Genomic DNA, 25,546 nt, shown 5'->3' with positions numbered 1-25,546 from the left:
GACATACTGGGACTCACTCCCTCACGGTTACAACTGGAAGTAAATATCACGTGAGCCATAGAAGGCTTTCGTTTTCAGTAATTTGGTAAAAAATAGTTTCGCTACTCCACTGAGAAGATATTGGGTATCTATCGGGTATCTATAGATTTCTACTAGGACACTTGAATCGTGGTAAGCATCGCGTGTGCATTCTTATTTTGATATTGATTTAGATTAGATATGCTATCTGGTACATTCGGACACCCAGCTGGTTATAAGAGCGTCGTATCCAGGCAGTGGTAGTACGTGACCTGGATAATTATGCAATTCTTAGATGTCTTCGGCATCCACAGGATGGGCGTCCTACTTGCCTGGACCGTTAGCAGTTAGCAGCTGGCACAAAAGTTTCTGCCTTCGTACACTCGCCGTCTCGTCGATATTATAGACCTGGAAGAAAGACAAACAATAACCAGGAACACGAAATGTCAGTGAATGCAGTTAGAATGCCTCTTTTAGCTGAACAGCACGGTTCCAAATCAGATGATGACGAAAATCTCCAACTTTCTACTTTTTCTGAGGAGCTGGGGATAAATGAAGCGGACGGTCATTCTAATAAGAGCCAGGGATCACACCAAACTCCAAAAAGCCACGAGAATCACCCAACCATCGTGCTAACTGAAGAACAAGTGGACAAGTTGATAGACACTTTAGAGACAACACGGGAAGCGCTGAATCACTTGTCTCTTAGACATAACGAGTTTAAACCTCCAAGAAGGTATGTCTCTATGCATCTCGTTGCAAGCATACCATTTCACACTTAAATAATGTAAAAAGTAAATAGTTATAGAACCACTAAAACTATCCACTTGACTTGATAATTACACATATGAGCATAACAGCTCATTCCAATAAGCAGAGGCAGATCCAGGATTTCAAAATGGGGGCATGGATAATGGTCAGATAGACGATTTATAACTGATCCCGTGGTTCTTGGTAGGTCACTACATAGATCTTACAATACTTCAAGCTGAGTTGAATTTGTCGCGTCAGAAAAGTCAAGCAAGCGAAGGCACATGAACAGTACCTTCTCCGTAGTTTCTTCAAACAAAGTGACTTTTTGATTTTTTTTGCTCAAAAAGGGGCGGATATCCATCCAATCCACTACCCTGTGTCGGCCCCTGTAAAGATGGATTCACATACAGATTTAGCGTCATAGTGTGTGTATTAACTAACTATTTGGTCACTCACATATTTAAATAGGCTAACATTCACTAAATAATACTCATCTTTCCTGTTCAAATCAGATCTAATTGTTGTGAATTAGATGTCTCATGTTGTTCTGAATCAGTGTCTACAAACAGCCTTTTTATGAGGGTTGCAAAATACAGAGGTGTAACAAGGATTTGGGAGTAGGGGGGAGGGGTGAGAGTGATAAGCTAATGGGATGAGAGGGTCTAGCTAATCTTCCCTGCTAGGAAAGGCCTCTTTTCTTTGTACCTCGCTTGGCTGGTGTTACATGGGTGGTAAAAAAGATAAGAGTAATGTCTATCTTTGTTTTGTATAAAATACATGTAGAACTCAGCTATGGGCTTACAAGCGGTCTAATAGTATATTATAACTTCAACTAATTTAGAGGCAAGATTTTAAATTGATTTTCATCTGATCAAATCACATTTTCATCAAATACTTTTGGGCACTCGGCGCATCTACTTGGTCTTTTTGTAGATTAAACCAAATACTCCTGTGCCATATATTACCATACCTGCCAACTCTCCCGGTTTTGCCGGGAGAGTTATTTATCAAATCTCCCAGTCTCCCGGTTTTACCTTAAATCTCCCAGTTTATGACAAAATAAATTAATCAGTCAAGTTGTTTTTGAAGTAGAAGTTGGATTTTAGCCACAAAGACCTGCAATTCGTATAATTTGTATTCAAGTTATGACGTTTTCAATTTTTTAGATTAGCCTTTTGCAGGCTTTTCTTGTAGACCATAGGAGTACCGCAATACTGAAATGCTTGCAGATATCGACACAGGTAGCCCAAGCTATATTTTTCCCTATTGATATTTACCGTAAACATAGGGCTAAAACAAATTTAGTAAAAAAAAAAACTTGTTGAAAAGACACGTGTAGTCTAGTGTTGTGTTTATGTTTACTCTGGTCTGGTGTTCTCTGGTCGTATTAAAGCGCCTTTGGTGTTTTTTCATGATTCACAGGTTGTATCTCGAAAATTTTGATCAAAGTTTTTGCCATTTACCACAGGGTACCCATTTTTCATATGTTATCAAATATATATAAACTGAGATTACCCAGACGTTGTATCGATTGAATATATTATGTACCCCTCCCCTTCCCCCTAAAAAATCTCCGCTTTTTTTAAGTCTGGGGGTTGGCAGGCATTGTCTTATCAGAAAGAAGCCAAAACATGGAAGCTGCATTTCAATATTTTTCTGAGATATTTAAGGATATAATTATTACAATACTGTACCTGGGGTGGGGCACCTCGAGAAAAACAGACGGGGATGCTCGACAGCAAAATCAATGTCAACCCTAAGGGATAGCACTAAGGGTGTGGTCAACAACAATTCTTACCCCTAAGACATAGTACATTGGGTGTGGGTGAAGTAATTTTTAACCCTAAGCATTAAATAAAGATTGCTTCAGTTTTCCTTAATTTTATTGCAGTCTTGAGATACTGCTATCAAGCATCTCTTTTCTATTGACTAGGGAGCCATCCTCTAATCTGCAACCCCGATTGTTATCGGATAGTATGATATCTATTGTCCTTAACAGAAATACATGTTCTTTTAAACAATAACAATCGGCATAAAAATGGTAAGATATCCCCAATATCGAGTTATTGGACCACCATTTAGCATCAGACACCCTAAAAGATAGCAGAACCGGAAAAAATCCTCCTCCCCGGCCGTGAAAACCCCTAAACAGGGCTTCTGGAATTACGCGCTTGTGCGGAAGCACGTAATTTGGCTTTTTCCGCGTAACCCCGCGTAATTTGGCTAAATTTTGAAAGACAAAACATTTAATTGCACAACTGATGTGTTCTTTTAGGGTTCTTACCTCTATTTCTCGTAAAAAAGAGACATATTCTTTGCAAAAGTGTGATATTTTGAACTGAACTTCGAAAACAAAAAAAATGATTAGGCGTTCTTTTCTAAACAGCGAAGGCCTAGGACTAATAATAAAATACCTTTTTTAATTGGCTGGTGGCTAGGAGCCAATGAAAACTTGCCTAAGATATTTTCGCGCAAAAAAAAACCTTTTAAAGTTATTTCGTGCTTTCCCTCGGTACAAAATGTAGTTTGGGCGTAACAGTTGATATCCCAAGTAATATAGCGCGTAATTCAGTAAAAAATCCCACAAAATTTTGATTAAAAAAAATGTATTGCAAAATCCCGCATAATTTAGCTCGTAATGATAGATTTTCCGTGTAATTTAGTGCGTAATTTAGCAAAGAATCCCGCGTAATTTGGAGTTTTTTCCGGGGAATTCCAGAAGCCCAGCCTAAAAGATAGCAGAATCGGAAAAAAAACCCTAAGAGATAGCAGTTGGTAAGGATTATATACCCTAAAAGATAGGTCAAACACCCCTGTCTACTTTTCTGGAGAGTCCCCCCCCCCCCCCCCCCCCCCCCCCCCCCCCCAGATACTGTATTATTGGTATATATTTTTTGTGACTTTTTTATTTGTTTACTATTGCAGACCCAGGGTCCCTGTATGGATCACCAACCATCTTTTTGTGATTACTGTTGTTTGGCAGGTATGGACTAAGCAATTATGAATTATTGTACAAGAATGTGAACACCCCTAGGAAGGAAGCAATATTATCAGATGGAAAATAGATTGGCTGATGCTATGGGTAAACTTTGAGCTTGAAAATTTTTTTGGATTATGAATTGACTCAAATAATTATCCATATGGGCTATATATCTCTTAAATGCCTTCTTGTCTTTCTCACATTTTTCAAACAAATAGCTAACTTGAGACAGTGGTGAAATGTAAGTTGAGTTTCCTAAGAGCGCACAACCATGGACAGAGCCAGGAGAAGGGGCCAAAGAAGCTCAGCCCCCCCCCCCCCTCTAGCCAAGCACACAGTAAATATATTTGGACTTTGGAAAAATAATATCTTATAAGGGTCCTTGTCTACTCATGTGTATTAAGGCTTGGGACATAAGGTAAAACAGTTGAAACTTGGAAAGTTGCCCTAAAGTGAGTTAACATTGCCTTAAATGCACCAGGCTGTGCCAGATTACTGACAGAGTAGGAGTCTAGAGTCATCAGGATTTATGTTACTTGTGATCAACAGTTCATGTGCATAGTGGCTCTCACAGTGCTTCAAACTTTCACTCACAAACTCAAGGGTAAAGAGAAGCTTGCATTTGTTTTGGTAAGTATTATATGTTTGTTCTATTTGTTGTATGAACAGTTGGAATCCCGAAAGTAGCATGTAAAGCTAATTATTACATGATTGACACCTTTTCCATTGTTCTTACAAGTCCTTTACTGTATTTCATAAAATACCTATGAATAATTTACAATCTTAAAGAACGGGGAGGGCTTGGTGTATCAGCAGGGAAAAAGTTGGGTTTAATATGAACTCATTAAATATGAATGACGTTAATAACTAGAATACTAAAGAGGGAGAGTAGGTTAAAAACCAGATTTTAACTGTGAATACTAATGAGGGACCATCATATTAAACCTTCAGTAGAAATAGGCAAAAACCACCACTTTTTCCCCACAGATTTGATAACAAGAACGATCGAATATTAACAATGCATCGATTTAATTGTCATGATGCAAAATTTGTATTTGTAACCCTCGAAATTCAACAATAAGTTCAGCCAGTTTTTTTATGTGCAATTTTGGAAAATTATTCCACCATAAATTAGGCTGTGGTGTGGCTATCTGAGGCGTCTACTCTCTCGTTCTGCTTGTTTATTGTCATCTCAGCCTCTTGTACCCAGGGTAACTGAAACTCCAAGTTACGAAAATTTTGCAATTCATCTCCACCCTTGGGAATTGAGTCCGTGCATGGAGCAGCCCCGCTCTGTCTAAATGTTAATTTTGATTGTGTACAGTATTGATCTAATGAGCTTTTCATATTTGTGCAATCAACCACCAACTCTCCTGGGTTTTCTTGCAGGTCAATAATTACCTGAACCTTGTTTTTTCCCCAAAAAAGTCAACTATGATGAGTTTTCCCTTTTCCCCCAGTGCAAATTGTTTTTTACTAGGTATAGATCATGCACCCTCAGGCTGTTATATGGCGAACTGCCTCCGTCCTCTGTATTTAACCCTTACATAATGTTCCTTAAAATTTAGCTATAAGCATGAATTAGATTAAAGTAAGCTCTTAAACATTCTCTTTACTTTCCATAGACCATCACAATTATGGTTCTTTTTCAAGCTGTCAATCTCCTGCTGGTGTTTATTACATCAGGTAAAATCCAGATAATGGTGATGTTACCTCACATACAGCTGTTAGCTCAGATTATGTGTTACTTCAGATAAGATGTTACCTAATCATTGTTACCTAATGAGGTAACCTCAGACAAGAGGTGTTACCTCAGACAAAATGTCCCCCCCCCCCAGAGCGTGTGATCAGTTGTGGCCTCAGATAGGTGTTACCTCAAATAAGGTGTCACCACAAGATAGTGTATAGTTACCTGGGGTAAGGTGTTAACTCAAATAAGGTGTTACCTCAGATAAGGTGTTACCTCAGATAAAGCGTTACCTCATATAAGGTGTTACCTCAGATTAAGGTGTCACCTCGGATAAGGAGTTACCTAAGATAAGGTGTTACCTTAGATGAGGTGTTACCTCAAGTAAGGCATTACCTCATATAAGGTGTTACCTCAGATAAGGTGTTACCTTAGATAAAGGTGTTACCCCAGATAAGGTGTTACATGAGAAAAGGTGTCACCTTGGATAAGGTGTTACGTTAGATAAAGGTGTTACCTCAGATAAGGTGTTACTTAGATAAAGGTGTTAACTCAGATAAATGCTCAACATAACAACCAGCTATGCAGGCTTAAAAGATGTTTGGTGGCATATCTTACTACTACTGCAACTGGCAAATTATTCCAATATCATTTAACCCTCGTGTTTTTGCTCTTTCTTTCAGTAAAACTGACAAAACAGTTTCTGCATCACACAGTTACCAGATCATTTCTAGGCCAGTCTTACTTATCAATGACATTGCTGTTTGCTGGACTGTATACATTACTGTATAGAATTGATGTAAGTACAATGAATAACACATTAAATTAAAATTAACGCGTTTGGAGAAAAGGGATGTCGTGATGGCACCACTTGAGTCATGTGTTGTGTTTCCCTAATTTGTTGTACAGCATTGTTTAATGATGAGAAATGTTTTTTCCTAGAAAAGTTCCTTCAAGGACCTTGGTGGACTTGGACTTCAAGGCGATGTCTTATACTCAGTCATACTCTTTATCAAAATGCTGTTTTATTCCATATCTATTGGGACACTATGTGGTAAGCTATGTGGTAAAGTTGGAAATTCTATAAACTCATCTTATGCCATGTCTTACTAACATATGTGTAAGAAAAAGAAATAAAACACAAAAACAGACAAACACGTGCAAGCAAACAAACCCCGTTGCGTAAACTTCATTACCACGGCCTTGCAAGCTAACAACTTGATTCATTTTCGTTAATATAACTCACCGCGAAATATGATAGAAAAAGAAAACACGAAGAAGAAAGAGAGGGAATTATAATATATGATAAAAGTTTGTAAATGGTTTATGTGTAATGCCCGCATACACGATGCTTATGTCATTTGCTCAGTGATAGGATTTTTAAGTCATCCTTTATCATTATACCCTCCTACGCAGAGCTTTCTGTGTTGCTCAGAAAGCTCTGCTGGAGCAAAGGAAACGAGCGACTCAGAAAGCTCTGCGCAAGAGGAAATTATCATTCTAGATTCGTTCTTTTTTCAGGTGCGGGACACATAGTTGCAGCTACTTGGTACGCGCAAATGATAACAGGCTTGCAGGTTTGTGACTTTTCAATGTATTTGATAATGAAATAAACCAATCCTGGTTCATTTTCATGTATGGCTTCGTCATATTCTCCTCCTCCGCCGGCGTCTCCAGCGGCCTTAGCCGACATATCTCCCCTGTGTTTGGGTTCGAGTGCAGAGGGTAGAAGGAGGATATCCTTTACATAACATAACACCTTTTTTATATCATTCTACTCATTAATTTCAGATGCTGATGAGCTATGTGTACTTCGCGTCTGTTTTGTCTATCACTATTCACCCACCACGGAAGATAAACCATCAGATGTGGAGAAAGGGCGCGCGCACGAATAGATCATACGGAGCTATCAAAACCGTCTAATAACCGCGTCGGGCTGTACTCAACTCCCCCTTCTGAAAACTTTGGAATTCTATTCAAAACATACCATCAAAAAGAAAAGTCGGGCAATACTATTCCTGAAGCCGAAGGAGTATTAAAAGATGTTAAAAACAAATACATTTAGCACTAACGATGTAATATGTATACCCGTTTAGATTATACAGTAAATCCCGGCGAGAATAACCTAGACTTTCTCATTTTTATTTTCTAGAAAAAAAAGGTTCGAATATACAAATAGTTTATTGCAAATTTAGCCTGTTTGGGTTCTTAAATGGGCTCTTAATTGTTATGACCCAAATATAATATAATTAATTTAGTAAAGTGGTAATTATCCCATTTCTATTCATTTAAATGTTTATTCATATACATAGTAATTCTCAATGAAATAATCGCTAAAATTATGTTGTTGATTATCATCATAACACCCTTAGTCAGTATCTGTGGTAACATTTTAAACGTTGCATCAGCATTTTAACTATGTTGCACATACATAAAAAACAACGAACAGCCTATCCAAAAATTCACAACGATTGTAAAATTAATAGTTTGCATGTAATTGAGCGAACCCATATAGTTGTAATAGAAATTTCCGATTAAGATTATACAGTATAGAAATCTCCTTAACATCAAAGTCACAGGGAGGGCTGTTCGCAGGGGGGAAGGGTGTATACATGTAACATCTGTAAAACTATTTGATACTCCAAAAACTGGAGTTTTTGGAGTATTGTATTCATTGTTCTGGTACGAGATCGCGACAGTTTGGGCTTTTTGATTCTATTGTAAAACTATTTGATACTCCAAAAACTGGAGTTTTTGGAGTATTGTATTCATTGTTCTGGTACGAGATCGCGACAGTTTGGGCTTTTTGATTCTATTGTAAAACTATTTGAATACATGTAAGAAACAGCGTGCTAAAAAACACATTTGGCATAATATTTCAGAAGTACCGCGAAACAACCACAATTTGCTAAAACAGGTTCTTGTAAGTAGGGGCAATTATATATGTGTATTATATTAGTGTCGGTGTTTTTGTAAATCTGGCTTTTCTTATTTTAAGACTTCAATCATATGTTAGAGCAGACAAATGTTTTCTCAAAGCCGATCCAAATAGCGTCCGGGAAGGGGGACAACTCTTGCTTTTCAAATTCTTGTGATTTTTCATTCGTGAAAGAGTAATAAAGATTGATACTTTCATGACTTCTCTTCCAAGTTTGGTTGTCTGACCATGTTCTTATCATGAGACCAGTAGGGAATCTAGGGTGAGGGAGTGGGTTTAGCAGTAACCTCTGTTTCGGTACATATTTACTGTACTAGCTGGGTTTGGAACTTGTCTTTATTCGGTCATTGCAAGTCGAGTGTTTCGCTCTGTACAAGTCCGCTTACTCCTAGCGGGCGCTACTACAGGGAGACCGATCATATCGTAACATCTCCCCTTTCTTACAAAAATATAACAAAACATGATTATAAATGTAGCTAACGATGACAAGTGTAAAGTTCCAAATTATAACATTGCCTGGAGTCTCTGGCTAAACTGTTTTTTTTTTAAATAAGTATTTAACTTTCTGGACAGGGTCCCTGTTCTACAAGTCTAGCCTGACTGGAGGCTTAATGATCCTTCCGCTCCTTGTCGTTCTCAACGGAGGCTGCGTCACTTCAGGGTTGACTTCTGGTGGTGTTGGCAGATGATTTTCTGCCGTGCTTCCAGTATCTAGTTCCACAGACACTGGTTGTGGGTGCTGCATCGGCAGGCTCTCCCTTACTAACTCCTCTGCATGATCCTTAGTACTGCGTATAAACTTCCTGTTCCTACGATATATAGAGCCATCAATGTCGACTAGGTATGATCTGGGGGCCACTTTGCCAATGCAAACCCCTTTCTTTCATTTCTTGGTTTCTTTTGGGAGGCTGGTCATTCTGACAGGTTTTCCGATGTTTAGCTCCGGTAGTTCCTTTGAGCCCCTGTCAAAATGTTTCTTCGCCTTTTTGCGTTTCAGCGTTAGCTTTTCTGTTACATCTTGTTGAAGCTCTGGTTCGAGTAGATGTTGTGCTAGCGGTAGAGTTGTCTTCGTTCTCTTTGACATCAATCTTTGGACTGGGCTGCTGTCCATACCTTCGGTTGGCGTATTCCTATGGTCCAGAAAACTCATCCATACGTCTCGCCCCGATTTATTCGCCTTCTTCTGCAGGTTTTTTGCGGATTTCACAGCTGCTTCTATCAGCCCGTTGGACTGGCTGTGGTACGGTGACGATGTCTGGTGTTCGAACTTCCAACTGGAGGCAAACGTGGTGTACTCTGCATTAGCAAACTGTGGACCATTATCGCTGTAGACCCTGTCTGGTATTCCGTAACGCGCGAAGTGCTGTTTAGTCTTGTTTATGACGTTGGCAGCTGTAGCTTGGGTTAGTTCATCAACTTCCCAGAATCCACTGTAAGCATCCACTGTTATTAGGAAATCTTTCCCGTTGAGAGTGTAGAGGTCTTGCGCAACGATACTCCAGGGGCGTTTGGGAAGCTCTGGTGTCATCAATGGTTCCTTGGTTTGAGCTGGCACGTGATCTGCGCAGAGGCTACAGCTGCTTACGAGATCTCTGATCTGTTGGCTCATCCCAGGCCAAAACAAAGCATCCCTCGCTCTTCGGAGACATGCTTGCTCCCCTTGATGACTTGCATGGACGCGAGACATGAGTGTTTTCCGTAGGGAAGACGGGACAATAACTCTCTCTCCCTTGTACAGCACTCCATTATAGACGCTTATTTCATCACGGTATGTCCAATATTCAGCAACTCTCGGATCTGCTTCTTGTTTTGTCTCAGGCCAGCCTTGTAGCACTGTTTCTTTTAGACGTTGCAACGTCTCATCACACTCCGTCTCCTTCTGAATCCTCTTGAGACCGTCGTCTGATACTCTGAGAAATTCGGTTGGATTAACTTGCTCTGTCTAGCCGGCAGACGTCTTCGTGTTCTGGTCTTAGACTGTTCTTGGCTGGACCGACCTCCGGCAATGGTGCTCTAGATAGTGTGTCTGTTAGGTACATCTCTACACCTTTCTTATAACGTACATCTAAGTTGAACTTCTGCAAACGCAGCAGCATGCCCTGTAAACGCTTTGGAGCTGAAGTCAACGGCTTGGGGAAGATTGCTTCCAGAGGCTTGTGGTCACTCTGTACATGCACCGATTCTCTTCCATAGATGTACTGGTTAAACCTTTCACACGCGAAAACTATCGCCAAGCACTCTTTTTCGATCTGAGCATAGCCGCGCTCTGTTGGGGTCAGTGTTCTTGATGCGAATGCCACCGGCTGATCATGTCACACTGCTGTCACACTGAATAGTGGTGTCAAACGCGTCTTGGTAGTGTTGTTCCCACGCCCACTCTGCTTCTTTGTCTGTGAGACGTCTTAGTTGCTCACTCTCATCTGCGAGATGCGGTACAAACTTTGCTAAGTAGTTTACAAAACCGAGGAACCGTTGGACAGCCTTTATTTTCTCAGCTTTGCTTTTCCCATCTGGACGCGGCATTTCCTGTACTGCACGGACCTTCTCGGGATCTGGTTTTACGCCTCCCGGGGTGAGGAGGTGACCTATGTAGGGGACCTCTGGCAGTCTGAGTTTCAGCTTCTTTGGGTTAAGCTTCAGGTTTACTTGTCTTGCCCTCTCCAGTAATGCAACTAGATTACTGTCATGATCTCGAAGTGCTTCTTCTTCTGTCTCTCCTTGTCCTGTGATGAGGATGTCATCTGCGACAACATAGATGCCCTGGAGGCCTTCAAGTACTTCGTGTTGGCACCTCTGGTATTCTTCCGGTGCTGTGGCGATTCCAAATGGCATTCTCAACCATCTGTATCTCCCGAACGGTGTCCAGAAGGTCGTCAAGAAGCTGCTGTCTTCGTCCAGCTTTACTTGCCAAAAACCATTCTTAGCATCTGCAACACTGAAAACTTTTGCCTTCGCTTATTCAGGTAAGATATCTTCAATGGTCGGCATCGGGTAGTGTGAGCGCTTCAAAGCTTTGTTTAAGTCCTTGGGATCAATACAAAGTCGAAGCTTTGAACCCTTCCGTACGACAACTTGACTGCTTATCCAATCCGTTGGTTCTGTGACTTTCTTTAAGACTTCCATCTTCTCGAGATCTGCAATGTGTGCTTTCAGCTCTGCTTTCAAGGGTATTGCGACTCGTCGTGGCGTATGCTTTACAGGCTGGACATCTGTATCAACCTCGAGATGGTATTCGCCTGGCAGACATCCAAGGCATTGGAAAACATCTTGATATTCAGTGAATATGTCTTGTGGCGCCGTTTTCTGAGGTGTGCAGATGTTATTCACTACATGGACTGTGATCAGCTGCATGTTGGTGCATGTCTCTCCAGACAGTAGAGGATTCTGCGTTCCCCTTACAATCTTGAAATTCAGCTTGCGTTCCTCTCCATTGTAACAGCATACCAAGTCGCATTCTCCAAGTGCTGGCACAATACTGTCATCATACAGTTTAAGCTTGGTACTTGTTAGCTGCATGGCTGGTTTTCCGGTCTGCTTTATTTCGCACAGGGTCTCGTACGACATGACATTGCAGGTTGCCCCTGTGTCGAGCTGACATTGAATGCTACATTCTCCGCCGTCCTTATCCATAAATTGCAGGGGCACGAAGTAGCGTTTCCTTTCCGAGTGCTTCACAGCTCCAACTGTTTCGATGCGAAGGGCATACTCCTCGTCTGAAGAATCTTCATTTAGAACATGTAGATCTTGCTTTTGCATGCAGACGGACTGGAAGTGGTTTGATTTTCCACAGTTGTGACAGGTTTTTCCGAAAGCTGGACATTTTTTCCTTAGCCTTTTCATGCATTCCGCCACAGTATTTGCATTTAGCGCCGGATCTTGCTCCGCTCTCTTTTCTTCGCTTCTCAGCTGTCTTTGGAGGGGCTCCCTTGTATTCTTTCTTCTGTACTTTCTGCGTGAAGTTGATTGGTTCCTGGTGTTCCTCTCGCTCAATTTTCTTCAGTTGTTCTCTGGTGGTTTCACTTATCCTGAGTGATTCGACTGCTTTCTTCAGGCAGCATTCCTTCTCGCGGAAGAGCCGGGTCCTTGCTGCAGTATCTTTGCACCCCAGGACTAACCTGTCTCTAATCATTTCATCTTTTAGCGTGCCAAAAAGGCACGGTTCTGCTAGCTGTCTTAGCTTAATCAGGAATTGGTCAATACTCTCATGGGCCAATTGCTCGGTGTTGTGAAATATGTATCTTTCGTATAAGATATTCCTGACAGGGACAAAGTGTTCTTCCAATTTTCTGAGAATGATTCCTGGGTCCTCCATCTCGGCCACTGACAGCTGGAGTCGCTTCAAGATCTTTTTACATTCCGTCCCCATCAAGCTCTTCAGGGTTGCTACTTGCAATCGCTTTGCTTTTTCGTCAAGACCTGTCGCTATAAGATAGTCCTCGTATGCTTCTCTGAATATTTTCCAATTACTAGAGACGTCTCCATTGCAATTCATTCCTTCGGGAGCGGGTATCTGATACGTTGCCATGTTGTGATCGATCCCCAGTGTTTTCGGCGATTTCTAAAATCCAAGATGGCGGACTCACGGGACAACTAAACTTCGAAATATCTGTACTTTCAGCGTTCGTGTTGCAGCAGAATTTCTCAGCGGAAATCCCCACGGCTTTTACTGAAAGCAGCCACTTCTGACACCATGTTTCGGTACATATTTACTGTACTAGCTGGGTTTGGAACTTGTCTTTATTCGGTCATTGCAAGGCGAGTGTTTCGCTCTGTACAAGTCCGCTGACTCCTTGCGGGCCGCTACCACAGGGAGACCGATCATATCGTAACAACCTCGTTCTCAGTGCCCTTTCGCTTCCCTGTCATTAAAATATGAAAGTATGAAAGACCACATAAACTCCCGAGTAAGGAATTTGTAAAAAAAAAAGTAATTTTATTACAAATTGCGAATCTACACACGCTATACGACTATGTAAAAAAATGAAAACACTTGGTGATATGGAAGCAAAAACTTTAATTAAAAATATGTAAGGACTAATGAACAGCAGGGGTAGTCTAGGGTAATTTCTTTCCAGGGATTGGAGCACTTTCGCTACTGACGAACGCAAAAGGATGCAAAAAGAACCCCCCCCCCCCCCTTTACCTTTGCTGACGTCAGAATAAATCATTTTAGTGACGTCATCGATGATGTCACACATCACGTGATCATCTCGTCTACCAAGTTTGGCAGTCATAAGATCATTCGTTCATGAGATCTGAATTATCTACCGTGGGCAAAATGCAGAAGAAAATTCATTTAGACAGACCCAGACCTTGGGCCGCCTGTGGTTCTTTCGTAAACTTTCTTCCTTCCCCTCCATGTACCCTCCATGGGTTTTCTGGGTAACTTTCCATATAGCTTTTGAGCTGTTCCCTGAGCCCGCGTACATTTATGCCAGCGGCAAGGTACAGATAGCTACCTATGTGCTCTTTGCATAAAATAACTCCTAAAAACGAAGAGCTATAATGCAATATATGCAATAGCTAGCTCTTATAAAAAAATCAACACAGCAAAAATATATCTTTTCAAATGATAACTGAATATTGTTCTTCTGGGCTCCCTGTGCTAAGGAGACACCCCCATTTACTTCCAAATAAGGCACCACTCGTGATCTGTAAAAGCACTGTCAGCCCGTTCTTTTCCTAAGCGCTTTCTCAGGGTTACAAGTCTTGCTGGAATTTCTGCGCTTGTTTTCTTAAATCATAGTTGCTCCAAATTACCATCGATCCCTATAAACCATGTTGGCACTTCGTACCCAAGGATTCAGGCATATTACCCGGTATGTACCCTGTTACCACGCGGACAGTCAAGCTTTGGAACCCAAGCTTTTATTATCGACTAAACTTCTCTGTACTTTTATCGTTTAGCTTATGTCTGATTGTGCCCTTCTACTTTTTATGTCAAGCTTTAAGAAGTATCTGAATATTGTTGGCTTCAATTACCCCGCTACTTCCCCTAGCTTGCGTAATCCTTTTCATCCAGACCGCTTGGGTATCCCATTGTCGATTTGCTTGAGATGTTCTCGGGACAATATGCCTTCATTGGTTTACTGCGTCGTGATTGTGTTTACATATTGTTCCTGTTGTTATGAACACATGTTGAAAGTTCTGACTCGGGCTGCCGTGTTTTGTTTCACAAAAGCGTAAAACAATTCTTACCCGAAAGGTTTGAAATAAGTGTGATTTTTATGATGTGCATATTATATAAGCTTAAGTTTCGCCTGTTTCGTTTCACCCGCAGTGTAGAACCTCTTTAGCTGTATTTACGCAAAAAATAACTGCTTATAAAGATGGTACTGTTTAGTCACAATAAATCTTCGTATTACAACATACAGATTGATACACAGAATTATTAATTGTTTAATTAAATATTCGTAAATTCGTAAAGTACATAGGAACTGTCAGTTTACACACTTATGGAAATCTGCAAATTGTCTGTAGATTATGACCATTGTTGGATCCTGTAGTATTTGTAATTGGGGTGTTGTGCGTTTTGCTGTCAGGGGCATGTTTGTTGTTAGGCTGCACCCATACTTGCCAACCTTGAAAGCTAAAAAACCGGGAGATTGTGCTTATAATACAGGAACTGTATGAGAAATTCTCGATAAATTTTCCCTGGAGATTGCATTAAATGTATAGGAAGTTTCAATTTTTTGGCCGGGAGATGAAGGCCAAAAACCAGGAGTCTCCCACGAAAACCGGAAGAGTTAGCAGGTATGCTGCACCCTGCATTGGCACCTGTAACCCTGCCTTATTTACAGTCTCATGAATTTTATATAAAAGTAAAGAGTTTTAAACTGCGAACAATGAATGCTAAAAATATGTGTGGACTATTTAGTTGTTGTTTTCTGATGAATACAAGACTTTTTTCCATTACCAGATTCGCTGAACTAAATTAGATGGACCTAAATGGACACATGTGCAATAATTTAACATTCGGTTTAATTTGTCTGTTTTTTTATCTGGAATTTAAGCTGTGTTGTTACCAGTTAACTTGGGTCGATTATATAACAATCTCCTATGCAGATTCTAATAGATTCTTTTGTTTCTGAGCAGATGAGGTTTCTGCCAGCCCTCCAGAAGTAAACTGGTGATAATGCAGTTTTAACAACCGCTGCATATGACAAAACCTAAAGCTTTTTGAAGGGTATTTTTGAAATCACCATTAAAATCTCTGAGGGAGGGTTTCTTTTTTCGGCCCACATACTATACACATTCATTCATGTCTTATTATGCAAATCTGTGTAATAAAAAATGAAATGTTAAAAAGACACATTGTGTTTCTTTTAGAGCAATAGGGACTAGATCCCTGAGTTTGCCTCCGAATGAGCCTCTGACTGATGTTGGGGCCAACAGAAGTAAGATTGATGCAGCAATTAAGAAGGTCCAGAGTGAGACCGTGGAATTACCTGTCCTGTGTGGCGGTGAAAAGGTTTACACAGGAAATGTCAAATACCAAGTTTCAGTGAGTACATTTTGTATTGCTGATACAAAGAAAGCCAATTTTGTGCTTATAGCAAGTTCAAAATTCCTTATCCACAGCCATTTGATCATTCCAACAAGATTGCCAAGTATCATGTTGCTGATGAGGTGGGTCTAGCAGTATGATCTTGTTGTGTTGATGTTATCAGTGCACTACTATGTGGGGTATCTTTGACATCCCCATGCCTGTTTTTTTGTACAACTTTATATTTGCAATAATATTTTTCTAAAGTAATGGACTCTCAAATATATTTTTTTCTTGTCTTATATTAGCATACAGTAAAGTTAGACAGTTGTTCTTTCTGTCATGCTATGCACTTGAGCTCAGTATAATGACTCCTTTCCTATTAGCTTAACATTCCTCTCTCTCAATTAACCAATCAGCATTTGACTTCCAGATCTGAAATTCATGTGATTTATAGTTTCAGTAGTATTTTCAAAAACATGTCCAGTGCATTGTAGTTGGTAGTATAGACCAGGAAAAGTTGGTTTTATTTTTTCCTATGGCTGAAATATGATTCATAAAAAAACAAAGCACAGCAAATCCCATTAAACTGAGAAAAGCTTGAAAATTGGGTTCTGAGAATTGGGTTCTTAGTGCTGACAAGTCATGTTGACAAGGAGCTTCAAATTGCTTCCACTTTTGCCTCCCTGTGCTTCATGTTCGAAATCCTAAAATATGCATTGAGAATGGCCCACCCTGGAGCTAAGGAACAGAGGCTTTTAGTATAATAACTCACCTCCATTCAAAATACATGAAAATATTGTGATTATAAGAAAACCTCAGAAAGCTGTCATACTGTCAGAAATGTAATTAAAAGAGAGAGAAACTTTCCTTTTTTTACTGGATGGCGTACATGAACCGTTTAACATTGAGAAAGAAATGTTTGGCTCAGGTAAGTAGTTGTTACTGAGCCTAATCGTGTGACAGGTCAGAATGACTGCGTGGATAACTAGCTTTAAGCTGATTATTAATACGAATATTGCACACCTGACAGGCACTTGTTAAGGAGACCATCAAACGGGCAGTGGCTGCTAGAAAAGCATGGGACAGAACACCTTTTGAAGAAAGGTAAGTTTTCTTTTTATAGACATACTGTATAGCATTTGAAGAATGATGCAATAACTACAGTATATTGAGTGGTTTTATCATTACTCTTTGTTTTTTCATTTGTTAATTCTTCTATCATTATTATATTTACTCGAAAAAGCGCCTCCCTTAAAATAAGCTCCCCTTCCCCCCGAGGTTAATGTAACTGAGTAAAACGAGTATTATAAAAATGTTTAATGAAAGAATGTTTAGTGAAAAAAGCTGCTCCAGGTTGTGATACTTGTATTGACAATTTTTGTGCGAATTTTGCCCTTCAATAAACGCCTACCTTGAATAAGCACATCCCCTGAATAAGCGCCCCATCTTAGAGTTGAAAAATTGCTGGGGTGCTTATTTGAGTAAAAACAATATTATTGTTTCCTGTTATTGTTCCCATGTCAGTCCCTGCTCATCGACTATTGCAGAATGACCTAGTGGGAATACTTTTTTTAAGATTAAACATTTTTTTTCTAAACAGGGCCAAGATCCTTTTGAAAGTTGCTGACATGATCAGTGGAAAATATCGATTTGAGACTATTGCAAACACTATGGTTGGTCAGGTAAGCCTGTTCACATGCATAGACTCTTGAATGTTTTTTATTTATTTTATGTTGTTTCTTGTTTTGTAAAACCAACATCTCATTTCAATTTCCAGGGAAAAACAGTTTTTGAAGCAGATATTGATGCAATAGCAGAGCTTGCAGACTTCTACAGATTTGCAGTTCACTATGCAAGGGTATGACAGAGAGGTTCCTGGCACACTTATGTAACCAGTTTAAATTCTTTAGTATCTAACTAAAATTTCAGTTGCTCAGAAAAATTAATAGTTACTGTGCACGTTAAGTCTCAAAGTACTGTGTGCATTAACTACCATGGTATGACAGAACCAGATCTATCAATATCCTTACTATAATTTTTCTTCTCAGGAAATGCTACAAGGACCTGAGCTTCATCAGCCAAAGGGAGTTAGCAACAAACTACAGTACAGAGGTCTTGAGGTACATACATGAGAGCCCCCCTCTAGAGCTAACATTAGCAATTAGAAGGAATCATGAAAAAGTAAATTTGTTTCCAAGAGTATGAGCGATTCTTGCTTACTTTAAACGAATGAGGACACAAATATAAGGGCTAAATTACCAAGTGTCCCAACCTGCACACAAAAAATGACTTTGAAATAAGCCTCCTCAAAACCCCTGGTGTGATGAACTATTGTAGTAAAAGCCCTTGTTCTTTAATCATGTACAGCACTTCAATAAATTTTCCTTGTACAACAAAATTTAAATCACTAGTCAATTGACTGATTAGATATGCAGACAATAATATATCCGTTATCTGTCTTATGTTCTCTAGGGCTTTGTAGCTGCTGTATCACCATTCAACTTCACAGCTATTGGAGGGAACTTGGCTGGAACACCAGCACTGATGGGCAATGTCGTACTGTGGAAACCAGCCTCAACAGCTATTCTGTCTCAGTACAGAGTAATGGAGATGTTCCAAGAAGCTGGTCTTCCAGATGGTAATATTCTTTTACATGATTTTCTCATGTCTTTGTAGAAGTTTTACTAAGCTAACATTTTGAGGGAAGAAATTCCTAAATGTATCTCCTGTTTATGGTTTGCCTTCTTTTGATTTACACTTGTCTATAACACCTCATTCTATTATTGTTAAATGTTTTTTAATAGGTGTTATCAACTTTGTACCAAGCTCTGGATCAACTTTTGGCAATGCCATGACAACATCTCCACACCTTGCTGCTGTCAACTTCACAGGAAGTGTGGAGTGAGTTTTATTTTCTACTGACTACTTTATTGACTTTTCTACATACATGTAACTATAACACAGTAAATCCAAAAAGAATATGAAAATATAAAAAAATAAAGGTACAGTACTGCCAGCCTGTACAATGAGTCCACATACAGAGTTCAATGTCACCTCCTATAGTGATCATTTGGTTGGAAAATGGGTTTTTTAGTGCTGCTTAAATGTAATTACCCCAAAAATATTGATTATTTAGGATTGATATTTATTTTATTCTTATTTATTATCAATAGCACTTTCAAGAGAATATGGAGGATGGTCACTGATAACCTTGACACATACCGGTAAATCACTTTTGTTGTTTGTAATAATCTATTGTGTTATGTGACTAACTTTATTTCTATCGCAGAACATACCCCAAACTTGTAGGAGGTAAGCATTTGACGTGAGGGGTATTACAGGTTTTATTTAATGTGCCACATGAGATTAAAGCTCTCCTTTCTTCTGCAGAATGTGGAGGAAAGAACTACCACTTTGTCCACATGTCTGCTGACCTTGGTAAGCTTAGAAATTTCATTCATGCTATTTGCAGTGTTTTAAAATATTAGACTTAGTTGAATGAATAGATAGAAAAGGCAGCCAAATTTTTGTGGGGCTCACCACATATTGATTTTATGTTTTCTGTGTGTGATTCACTTGAAACCTTACACTATTCTCTCTGTGATTTGCAGATGTAGTTGTCAACAGCACAATACGTGCTGCCTTTGGTTACCAGGGACAGAAGTGCTCGGCATGCTCAAGACTTTATGTGCCAAAGTCAAGATGGCCTGAGGTAGGCAACCTTACACTCTGTGCTAAAGTCAAGATGGCCTGAGGTAGGCAACCTTAGACTCTGTGCTAAGGTCAAGATGGCCTGAGGCAGGCAACCTTAGACTCTGTGCCAAAGTCAAGATGGCCTGAGGTAGGCAACCTTAGACTCTGTGCTAAAGTCAAGATGGCCTGAGGTAGGCAACCTTACACTCTGTGCTAAAGTCAAGATGGCCTGAGGTAGGCAACCTTAGACTCTGTGCTAAAGTCAAGATGGCCTGAGGCAGGCAACCTTAGACTCTGTGCCAAAGTCAAGATGGCCTGAGGTAGGCAACCTTAGACTCTGTGCTAAAGTCAAGATGGCCTGAGGTAGGCAACCTTACACTCTGTGCTAAAGTCAAGATGGCCTGAGGCAGGCAACCTTAGACTCTGTGCCAATATCAAGATGGCCTGAGGTAAGCAAGCCTTAGACTCTCTGTGCCAAAGTCAAGATGGCCTGAGGTAGGCAACCTTAGACTCTGTGCTAAAGTTAAGATGGCCTGAGGCAGGCAACCTTAGACTCTGTGCCAAAGTCAAGATGGCCTGAGGTAGGCAACCTTAGACTCTGTGCTAAAGTCAAGATGGCCTGAGGTAGGCAACCTTACACTCTGTGCTAAAGTCAAGATGGCCTGAGGCAGGCAACCTTAGACTCTGTGCCAATATCAAGATGGCCTGAGGTAAGCAAGCCTTAGACTCTCTGTGCCAAAGTCAAGATGGCCTGAAGTATGGTGACCTTAGACTTTATGTGCCAAAGTCAAGATGGCCTGAGGTAAGCAAGCCGTAGACTCTATTTGCAAAAGTCAAGATGGCCTGAGGTAAGCAAGCCTTAGACTCTGTGCCAAAATCAAGATGGCCTGAGGTAGGCAACCTTAGACTCTGTGCTAAAGTCAAGATGGCCTGAGGTAGGCAACCTTAGACTCTGTGCTAAAGTCAAGATGGCCTGAGGTAGGCAACCTTAGACTCTGTGCCAAAGTCAAGATGGCCTGAGGTAGGCAACCTTACACTCTGTGCCAAAGTCAAGATGGCCTGAGGTAAGCAAGCCTTAGACTCTGTGACAAAATCAAGATGGCCTGAAGTATGGTGACCTTAGACTTTATGTGCCAAAGTCAAGATGGCCTGAGGTAATCAAGCCTTAGACTCTATGTGCCAAAGTCAAGATGGCCTGAGTTAAGCAAGCCGTAGACTCTATTTGCAAAAGTCAAGATGGCCTGAGGTAGGCAAACCTTAGACTTCAGACCATCTTGACTTTTGCAAATAGAGTCTAAGGCTTGCTTACCCTTTGTGCCAAAATCAAGATGGCCTGAGGTAAGCAAGCTTTAGACTCTATGTGCCAAAGTCAAGATGGCCTGAGGTAAGCAAGCCTTAGTCTCTGTGCCAAAGTCAAGATGGCCTGAGGTAGGCAAGCCTTAGACTTAATGTACCAAAGCCAAGATGGTCTGAGGTAAGCAAGCCTTAGACTCTATGTGCTAAAGTCAAGATGGCCTGAGGTAGGCAACCTTAGACTCTCTGTGCCAAAGTCAAGATGGTCTGAGGTAAGCAAGCCTTAGACTCTATTTGCAAAAGTCAAGATGGTCTGAAGTCTAAGGCTTGCCTACCTCAGGCCATCTTGACTTTGGCACATAGAGTCTAAGGCTTGCTTACCTCAGGCCATCTTGATTGTGGCACAAAGGGTAAGCAAGCCTTAGACTCTCTGTGCCAAACTCAAGATAGTCTGAGGTAGGCAATCTTAGACTCTATTTGCAAAAGTCAAGATAGCCTGAGGTAAGCAAGCCTTAGACTCTGTGCCAAAATCAAGGTGGCCTGAGGTAGGCAAACCTTAGACTTCAGACCATCTTGATTTTTGCAAATAGAGTCTACGGCTTGCTTAACTCAGGCCATCTTGATTTTGGCACAAAGGGTAAGCAAGCCTTAGACTCTCTGTGCCAAACTCAAGATCGTCTGAGGTAGGCAACCTTAGATTCTATGTGCCAAAGTCAAGATGGTCTGAGGTAGGCAAGCTAAGATAGTAAGGCAACCTTAGACCTTTGAAAAATAAAGTTGCCTGACACTCAGGCTAGTCTCTTACCTCCTAGCACACTTTTTACAGGGCAGGCCAAACTGTGAATCAGGCCCCCACAGGCGACCCGCACTATGAAAATGTACAAAAAGTTTCCTAATACAGCGGTGATATATCTTGCCATTGAGTACAAATCTCTTCCAATTTAATTCTGTTTTTTTTTTAATGTTGTGTTTTAACTTCTTTAACAGATTAAAGAAGCCCTACTTGCAGAATTGAAAACAGCGAAGATGGGATCAGTGAGTAGATCTACAAAGTCATTTTTCTTCCATATTGAATTCAAAGCTAATGCTCTGCCTTTTTAAAACAGCCTGTTGACATTGATAACACATTTATGACAGCTGTGATTGATGAAGCGGTGAGTGTTATTTTTCTCGTTTCTTTACCTTCCATTATAAGTAGTGTTTTATACCACATTGTATAGTTACTGCTAATGAAAGGTGAGCACTGAATGGAGAGTTAAATAGTTATAGTACACACTTATGTTATCAGTTGATGATGAAGGGACACAGTCAAGTTGTGTGATCGATGAACGAGACTATACTATAGAAGCTGAGATGTTCATGAACGCTGTGACAGCAGCCGGACTGGGCTTTTTGTTTCCTACTTTTTCGTTCATCAGTCACACAAACTCTACTCCATCTGGTGGCATACTTTCTTGTTCATGACACGCTATCCTTGAATGACAAGAGAACAAGACAACAAGTAAACAAGAAATAATATCTATTTTCTGACTATTTTCTTTCTAGTCGTTTGATAATATAAAAACCTACCTTGACTTCTGCAAAAGCAGTGATGAGATCACAGTGCTTGCCGGTGGAAACTGCGACAAAAGGTGGGAGTTTGATGATTTTCTTATTTTGTTATTTTCATTCACGTCAGATTTACAACATTGTTGCCATGACTATATGTGACTTGCTTATTTAATCGCTAGCATAATCTCGCTTGATTGACTACAAAGCAAACAGATATTTATTTTTGCTGGCCCACCAATGCTCATTTTTGGTTTGTGTGCATGTGTTTTTTCACAAAATGCTGTCGCATGAATCCTTATTATGTAGCGACGCATGTTACCGTGGCAATCTTGTCACTTTTATTGTGCGACGCACGCTGCCTCGGCCATCTACCAAGATTTTGTTTGTAAGCTAGCGATATAATGAATCAATAATGCAATAACACGAGAAATTAAAGAAAAAAACATTGCTTCAGTGCAAGTATGGGATAGAGCACAGCGGAATCCTAGTTATGAATATATTTTAAATCAATAAGTATTACCGCACTATACTGGCAACCTGTAGAAAACCTGGACACCTGCATAGGCTTTGTGAATTTAGGGGAATAAATCAGAACAGGTTTGGATTTTTTATGCTGAACGTCTCTTTTGTAAATCGGCAAACTTTCTTAAAATCACTGTCCTGGGGTCCACCTACGCATCGCACTTTAAAGGGCTACATTTTCATTGTCTCCAAATGATTTCCAGTTTTCTATATCATGGCTTATAACCGCTTTACAAGTCATGGTAATATTGGGCTTTATCATGTTTTATTTTATCAGTGTGGGATACTTTGTTGAGCCAACCATTGTAGAGACAAGCAACCCTTACAACAAGATGATGAAAGAGGTGAGTTTGACTTGAACTCTCTCAGTGCATGAACAACATCACCTAGTGCATGGACAACAAACCAACACTGTTGGGCTATCTCCAATCACCCAGTGTATTAAAAACATCTCCCAGTGCATTAACAACATCTCCCATTGGATTAACAACATCTCCCATTGGATTAACAACATCTCCCATTGGATTAACAACATCTCCCAGTGCATTAACAACAAACAACACTTGTTGGACTTTCACCCATGGCAAACGCTCTACAACTTTGCTAGCATGTAAAGAATTTATTCAAGGAAATGGACATGAAAAACCGTATCTATCTATTGAACTCGATTCCCATCTAAGGAATTTATTTTCCAGGAAATCTTTGGCCCTGTGGTTTGCGCGTATGTCTACCCAGACGAGAAATACAAGGAAATGATGGATGTTGTAAGTATACTTTTTCCCGTTCTTCTACCCAGATGTTTACTGTTTACTAAACGACGCCAACATAGCCTGTCAGAACTGTTTTCTAAACGACCCAGTCAGCAATGTTCAGTAGCGGATCTAGGGGGGGTTTAGGGGGTTAACTTCTGCCAGAAAGCCATATGTAACAAAAAAATACCCCCTCCTCCCTTTGTCACTGAGCAAACCCCCCCCCCCCCCCCCCTTTAGCGAAAAGCTATATCCGCCCACTGACTGTTTACAGTCCTATACCCCTTGCTGTCATACAGTAGATACGGATAGCTTGTTTGCTGTTTGTATCATGCAGTTACTTCATTCATTACTTGTGTAATCTTGATTGTTTGTACAGGTTGACAACACCAACGAGTTCAGTCTGACCGGTGCAATATTTGGAGAAGACCCGTAAGTTAAATATTCCCTTTGATAGACCGGTAAAACCTGTATTGCAGCCTCAATCACTCTTTTTCTTCATTTTCCTCGATTCTTTTGTTGTTTTGACATGGGCATTAGAACGTTCATCGAGGAAGCACGTGATGCGTTGCGGGAGTCTTGTGGTAACTTCTATGTTAACGACAAGTGCACCGGCTCCGTGGTCGCTCAGCAGCCGTTTGGTGGCGCCCGAATGTCAGGTTAGGAGAGTCTAGGCTATATTCGCTTGCTAACTCACGAGAGGGGAATGGTTTAGGCTCACAAAATTGATATCCTCTCCCTAACTTCAAAGTGTACGTACGAGAGAGGCGTATTAAGTGCTTATGTCCAGCGGGCACAGTTAAGTTCTGAATTTTAGCGATCTAGACAGCACGATTTAGTCGTATGCGACCTACCTACAAGCCCTTAATTACACCCTTTTGTAGTCGAGCATCTAGCGGAGTCGTTCGCTGATTTACACTCTACGACTCGAGTTGTTTTTTACAAGCAATATTTTTGCTTTCAAATAAAAATTTCGAAATCAGTGGATTTTTTGGGGGAAAATTCAAATAAGTAACACTAACCAATATAAGACCAAATGAAATAAAATTCCTAATAAATGTATCAAATAGAAGAAAAAAATGGGCAAAGCGCAAAAATGTTGGCTTCAGTAGATGAGGTGCAAGTTATGTATCTGTACCTGTTTCTATTTACCAGGCACGAACGACAAAGCGGGTGGCCCGATGTACCTTGGAAGATGGGTGTCTCCCCTTAGCGTCAAAGAAGCGTACGAGCCCCAGGGCTCGTGGAGATACCCACAACTCAAGTGAAGTTTTCAAGGACTGGTGTTGGCGCCAAATCCTCCTGTATATCTACCCTAGTGTCCCGGCGGGGTTTTCTAGCGTACTGCCCTGATGGAATTGTCTAGCCTACTGCACCAAGGGGGTCCTAGCCCTCATGGAACATTTTTAATATATTTAATGGACAGTTTAAAAAGGCAATTTATATGACGAGAATCCCTCTGAATGCCAGTGGTTAAAATGGTGTGCAGTTCAGTGTCGATCAGTATATGGGTTAAAGAAGTTAAACAATAAATACTATCACTAGTAGTGCCGTGTTTGTATTGTACACAAGATTACAACCTTTCACTGGCAAGCTAACAAAAAAAAAACAAAGTTGAGCTTTCAGGTTCTAAAACGGGATTTGAAATTTTCTGCATAGGTTTGGAATTGCTAACTTTATTGACCGCGCGAAAGGGGATTGAATCGAGGTTTCGGTTACGCGCTCGTATCCAAATTTCAACAACTTGGAATCATTAGTTGTTTTGATTTTAGGTAAAGTTTGTTTATCCCGAAAGGGGAGAGGGGGGGGGGGGGGGGGTGAAAAAATTTCCGATGCCTAAAGGGTGGAAGTCGAAAGTGTATGGATTTCAAAA

At 40.5% G+C, this 25,546-nt stretch overlaps 3 protein-coding genes across 5 annotated transcripts; 2 read left to right on the top strand and 1 right to left on the bottom strand.

Moving 5' to 3' along the window:
• The first annotated feature begins 14 nt into the window (after positions 1-14).
• LOC5500621 lies at positions 15-8,576 on the top strand. 3 transcript variants are annotated; one of them, XM_032369021.2, is made up of 9 exons: positions 15-171; positions 333-754; positions 3,697-3,754; positions 4,301-4,381; positions 5,377-5,437; positions 6,122-6,237; positions 6,381-6,492; positions 6,960-7,015; positions 7,230-8,576. In XM_032369021.2, the coding sequence occupies exons 2-9, from the start codon at positions 462-464 to the stop codon at positions 7,359-7,361; spliced, it is 909 nt and encodes a 302-aa protein (XP_032224912.1). In that variant the 5' UTR covers positions 15-171; positions 333-461; the 3' UTR covers positions 7,362-8,576. The 3 variants fall into 3 exon arrangements, with proteins under 3 accessions (XP_032224912.1, XP_032224913.1, XP_032224914.2); XM_032369022.2 differs by having other exon boundaries at positions 29-171; positions 314-754; XM_032369023.2 differs by having other exon boundaries at positions 38-754.
• A 683-nt stretch (positions 8,577-9,259) lies between these two features.
• LOC116607158 (uncharacterized protein K02A2.6) lies at positions 9,260-11,208 on the bottom strand. Its single transcript, XM_048725600.1, has 2 exons — positions 10,706-11,208; positions 9,260-10,286 (listed from the first exon to the last, which is right to left on the bottom strand). The coding sequence occupies exons 1-2, from the start codon at positions 11,206-11,208 to the stop codon at positions 9,260-9,262; spliced, it is 1,530 nt and encodes a 509-aa protein (XP_048581557.1).
• Positions 11,209-14,020: 2,812 nt separating this feature from the next.
• Positions 14,021-25,220, top strand: LOC5512065 (delta-1-pyrroline-5-carboxylate dehydrogenase, mitochondrial). The gene is made up of 21 exons (XM_001632411.3): positions 14,021-14,195; positions 15,706-15,880; positions 15,958-16,005; positions 16,896-16,969; positions 17,466-17,547; positions 17,643-17,723; positions 17,914-17,985; positions 18,338-18,503; positions 18,670-18,766; positions 19,039-19,089; positions 19,155-19,177; positions 19,256-19,303; positions 19,477-19,577; positions 21,839-21,886; positions 21,958-22,005; positions 22,397-22,482; positions 23,202-23,268; positions 23,620-23,688; positions 24,053-24,105; positions 24,214-24,332; positions 24,829-25,220. Exons 1-21 carry the CDS (start codon positions 14,155-14,157, stop codon positions 24,939-24,941), a joined length of 1,662 nt encoding a protein of 553 aa, XP_001632461.2. The 5' UTR covers positions 14,021-14,154; the 3' UTR covers positions 24,942-25,220.
• Positions 25,221-25,546: the final 326 nt, after the last annotated feature.

Source organism: Nematostella vectensis, chromosome 3 (genome assembly GCF_932526225.1).
Source record: "Nematostella vectensis chromosome 3, jaNemVect1.1, whole genome shotgun sequence".
Classification (NCBI taxonomy): Eukaryota; Metazoa; Cnidaria; class Anthozoa; order Actiniaria; family Edwardsiidae; genus Nematostella; species Nematostella vectensis.
Note: the sequence above shows the minus strand (reverse complement) of the source record. Positions and strands in the feature narration are given on the sequence as shown.

Excerpts from the sequence above, each read along its gene's own strand:
- LOC5500621 (XM_032369021.2), top strand. The coding sequence starts at position 462 with ATGTCAGTGAATGCAGTTAGAATGCCTCTTTTAGCTGAACAGCACGGT. Across the intron at positions 755-3,696 it reads GAGTTTAAACCTCCAAGAAG|ACCCAGGGTCCCTGTATGGA; the intron begins GTATGTCTCTAT and ends TTACTATTGCAG. Across the intron at positions 6,238-6,380 it reads CATTACTGTATAGAATTGAT|AAAAGTTCCTTCAAGGACCT; the intron begins GTAAGTACAATG and ends GTTTTTTCCTAG.
- LOC116607158 (XM_048725600.1), bottom strand. The coding sequence starts at position 11,208 with ATGCCATTTGGAATCGCCACAGCACCGGAAGAATACCAGAGGTGCCAA. Across the intron at positions 10,287-10,705 it reads GCGTTTGACACCACTATTCA|AGTATCAGACGACGGTCTCA; the intron begins GTGTGACAGCAG and ends CGAATTTCTCAG.
- LOC5512065 (XM_001632411.3), top strand. The coding sequence starts at position 14,155 with ATGTTGGCACTTCGTACCCAAGGATTCAGGCATATTACCCG. Across the intron at positions 16,006-16,895 it reads AGTATCATGTTGCTGATGAG|GCACTTGTTAAGGAGACCAT; the intron begins GTGGGTCTAGCA and ends CACACCTGACAG. Across the intron at positions 24,333-24,828 it reads TGGTGGCGCCCGAATGTCAG|GCACGAACGACAAAGCGGGT; the intron begins GTTAGGAGAGTC and ends TCTATTTACCAG.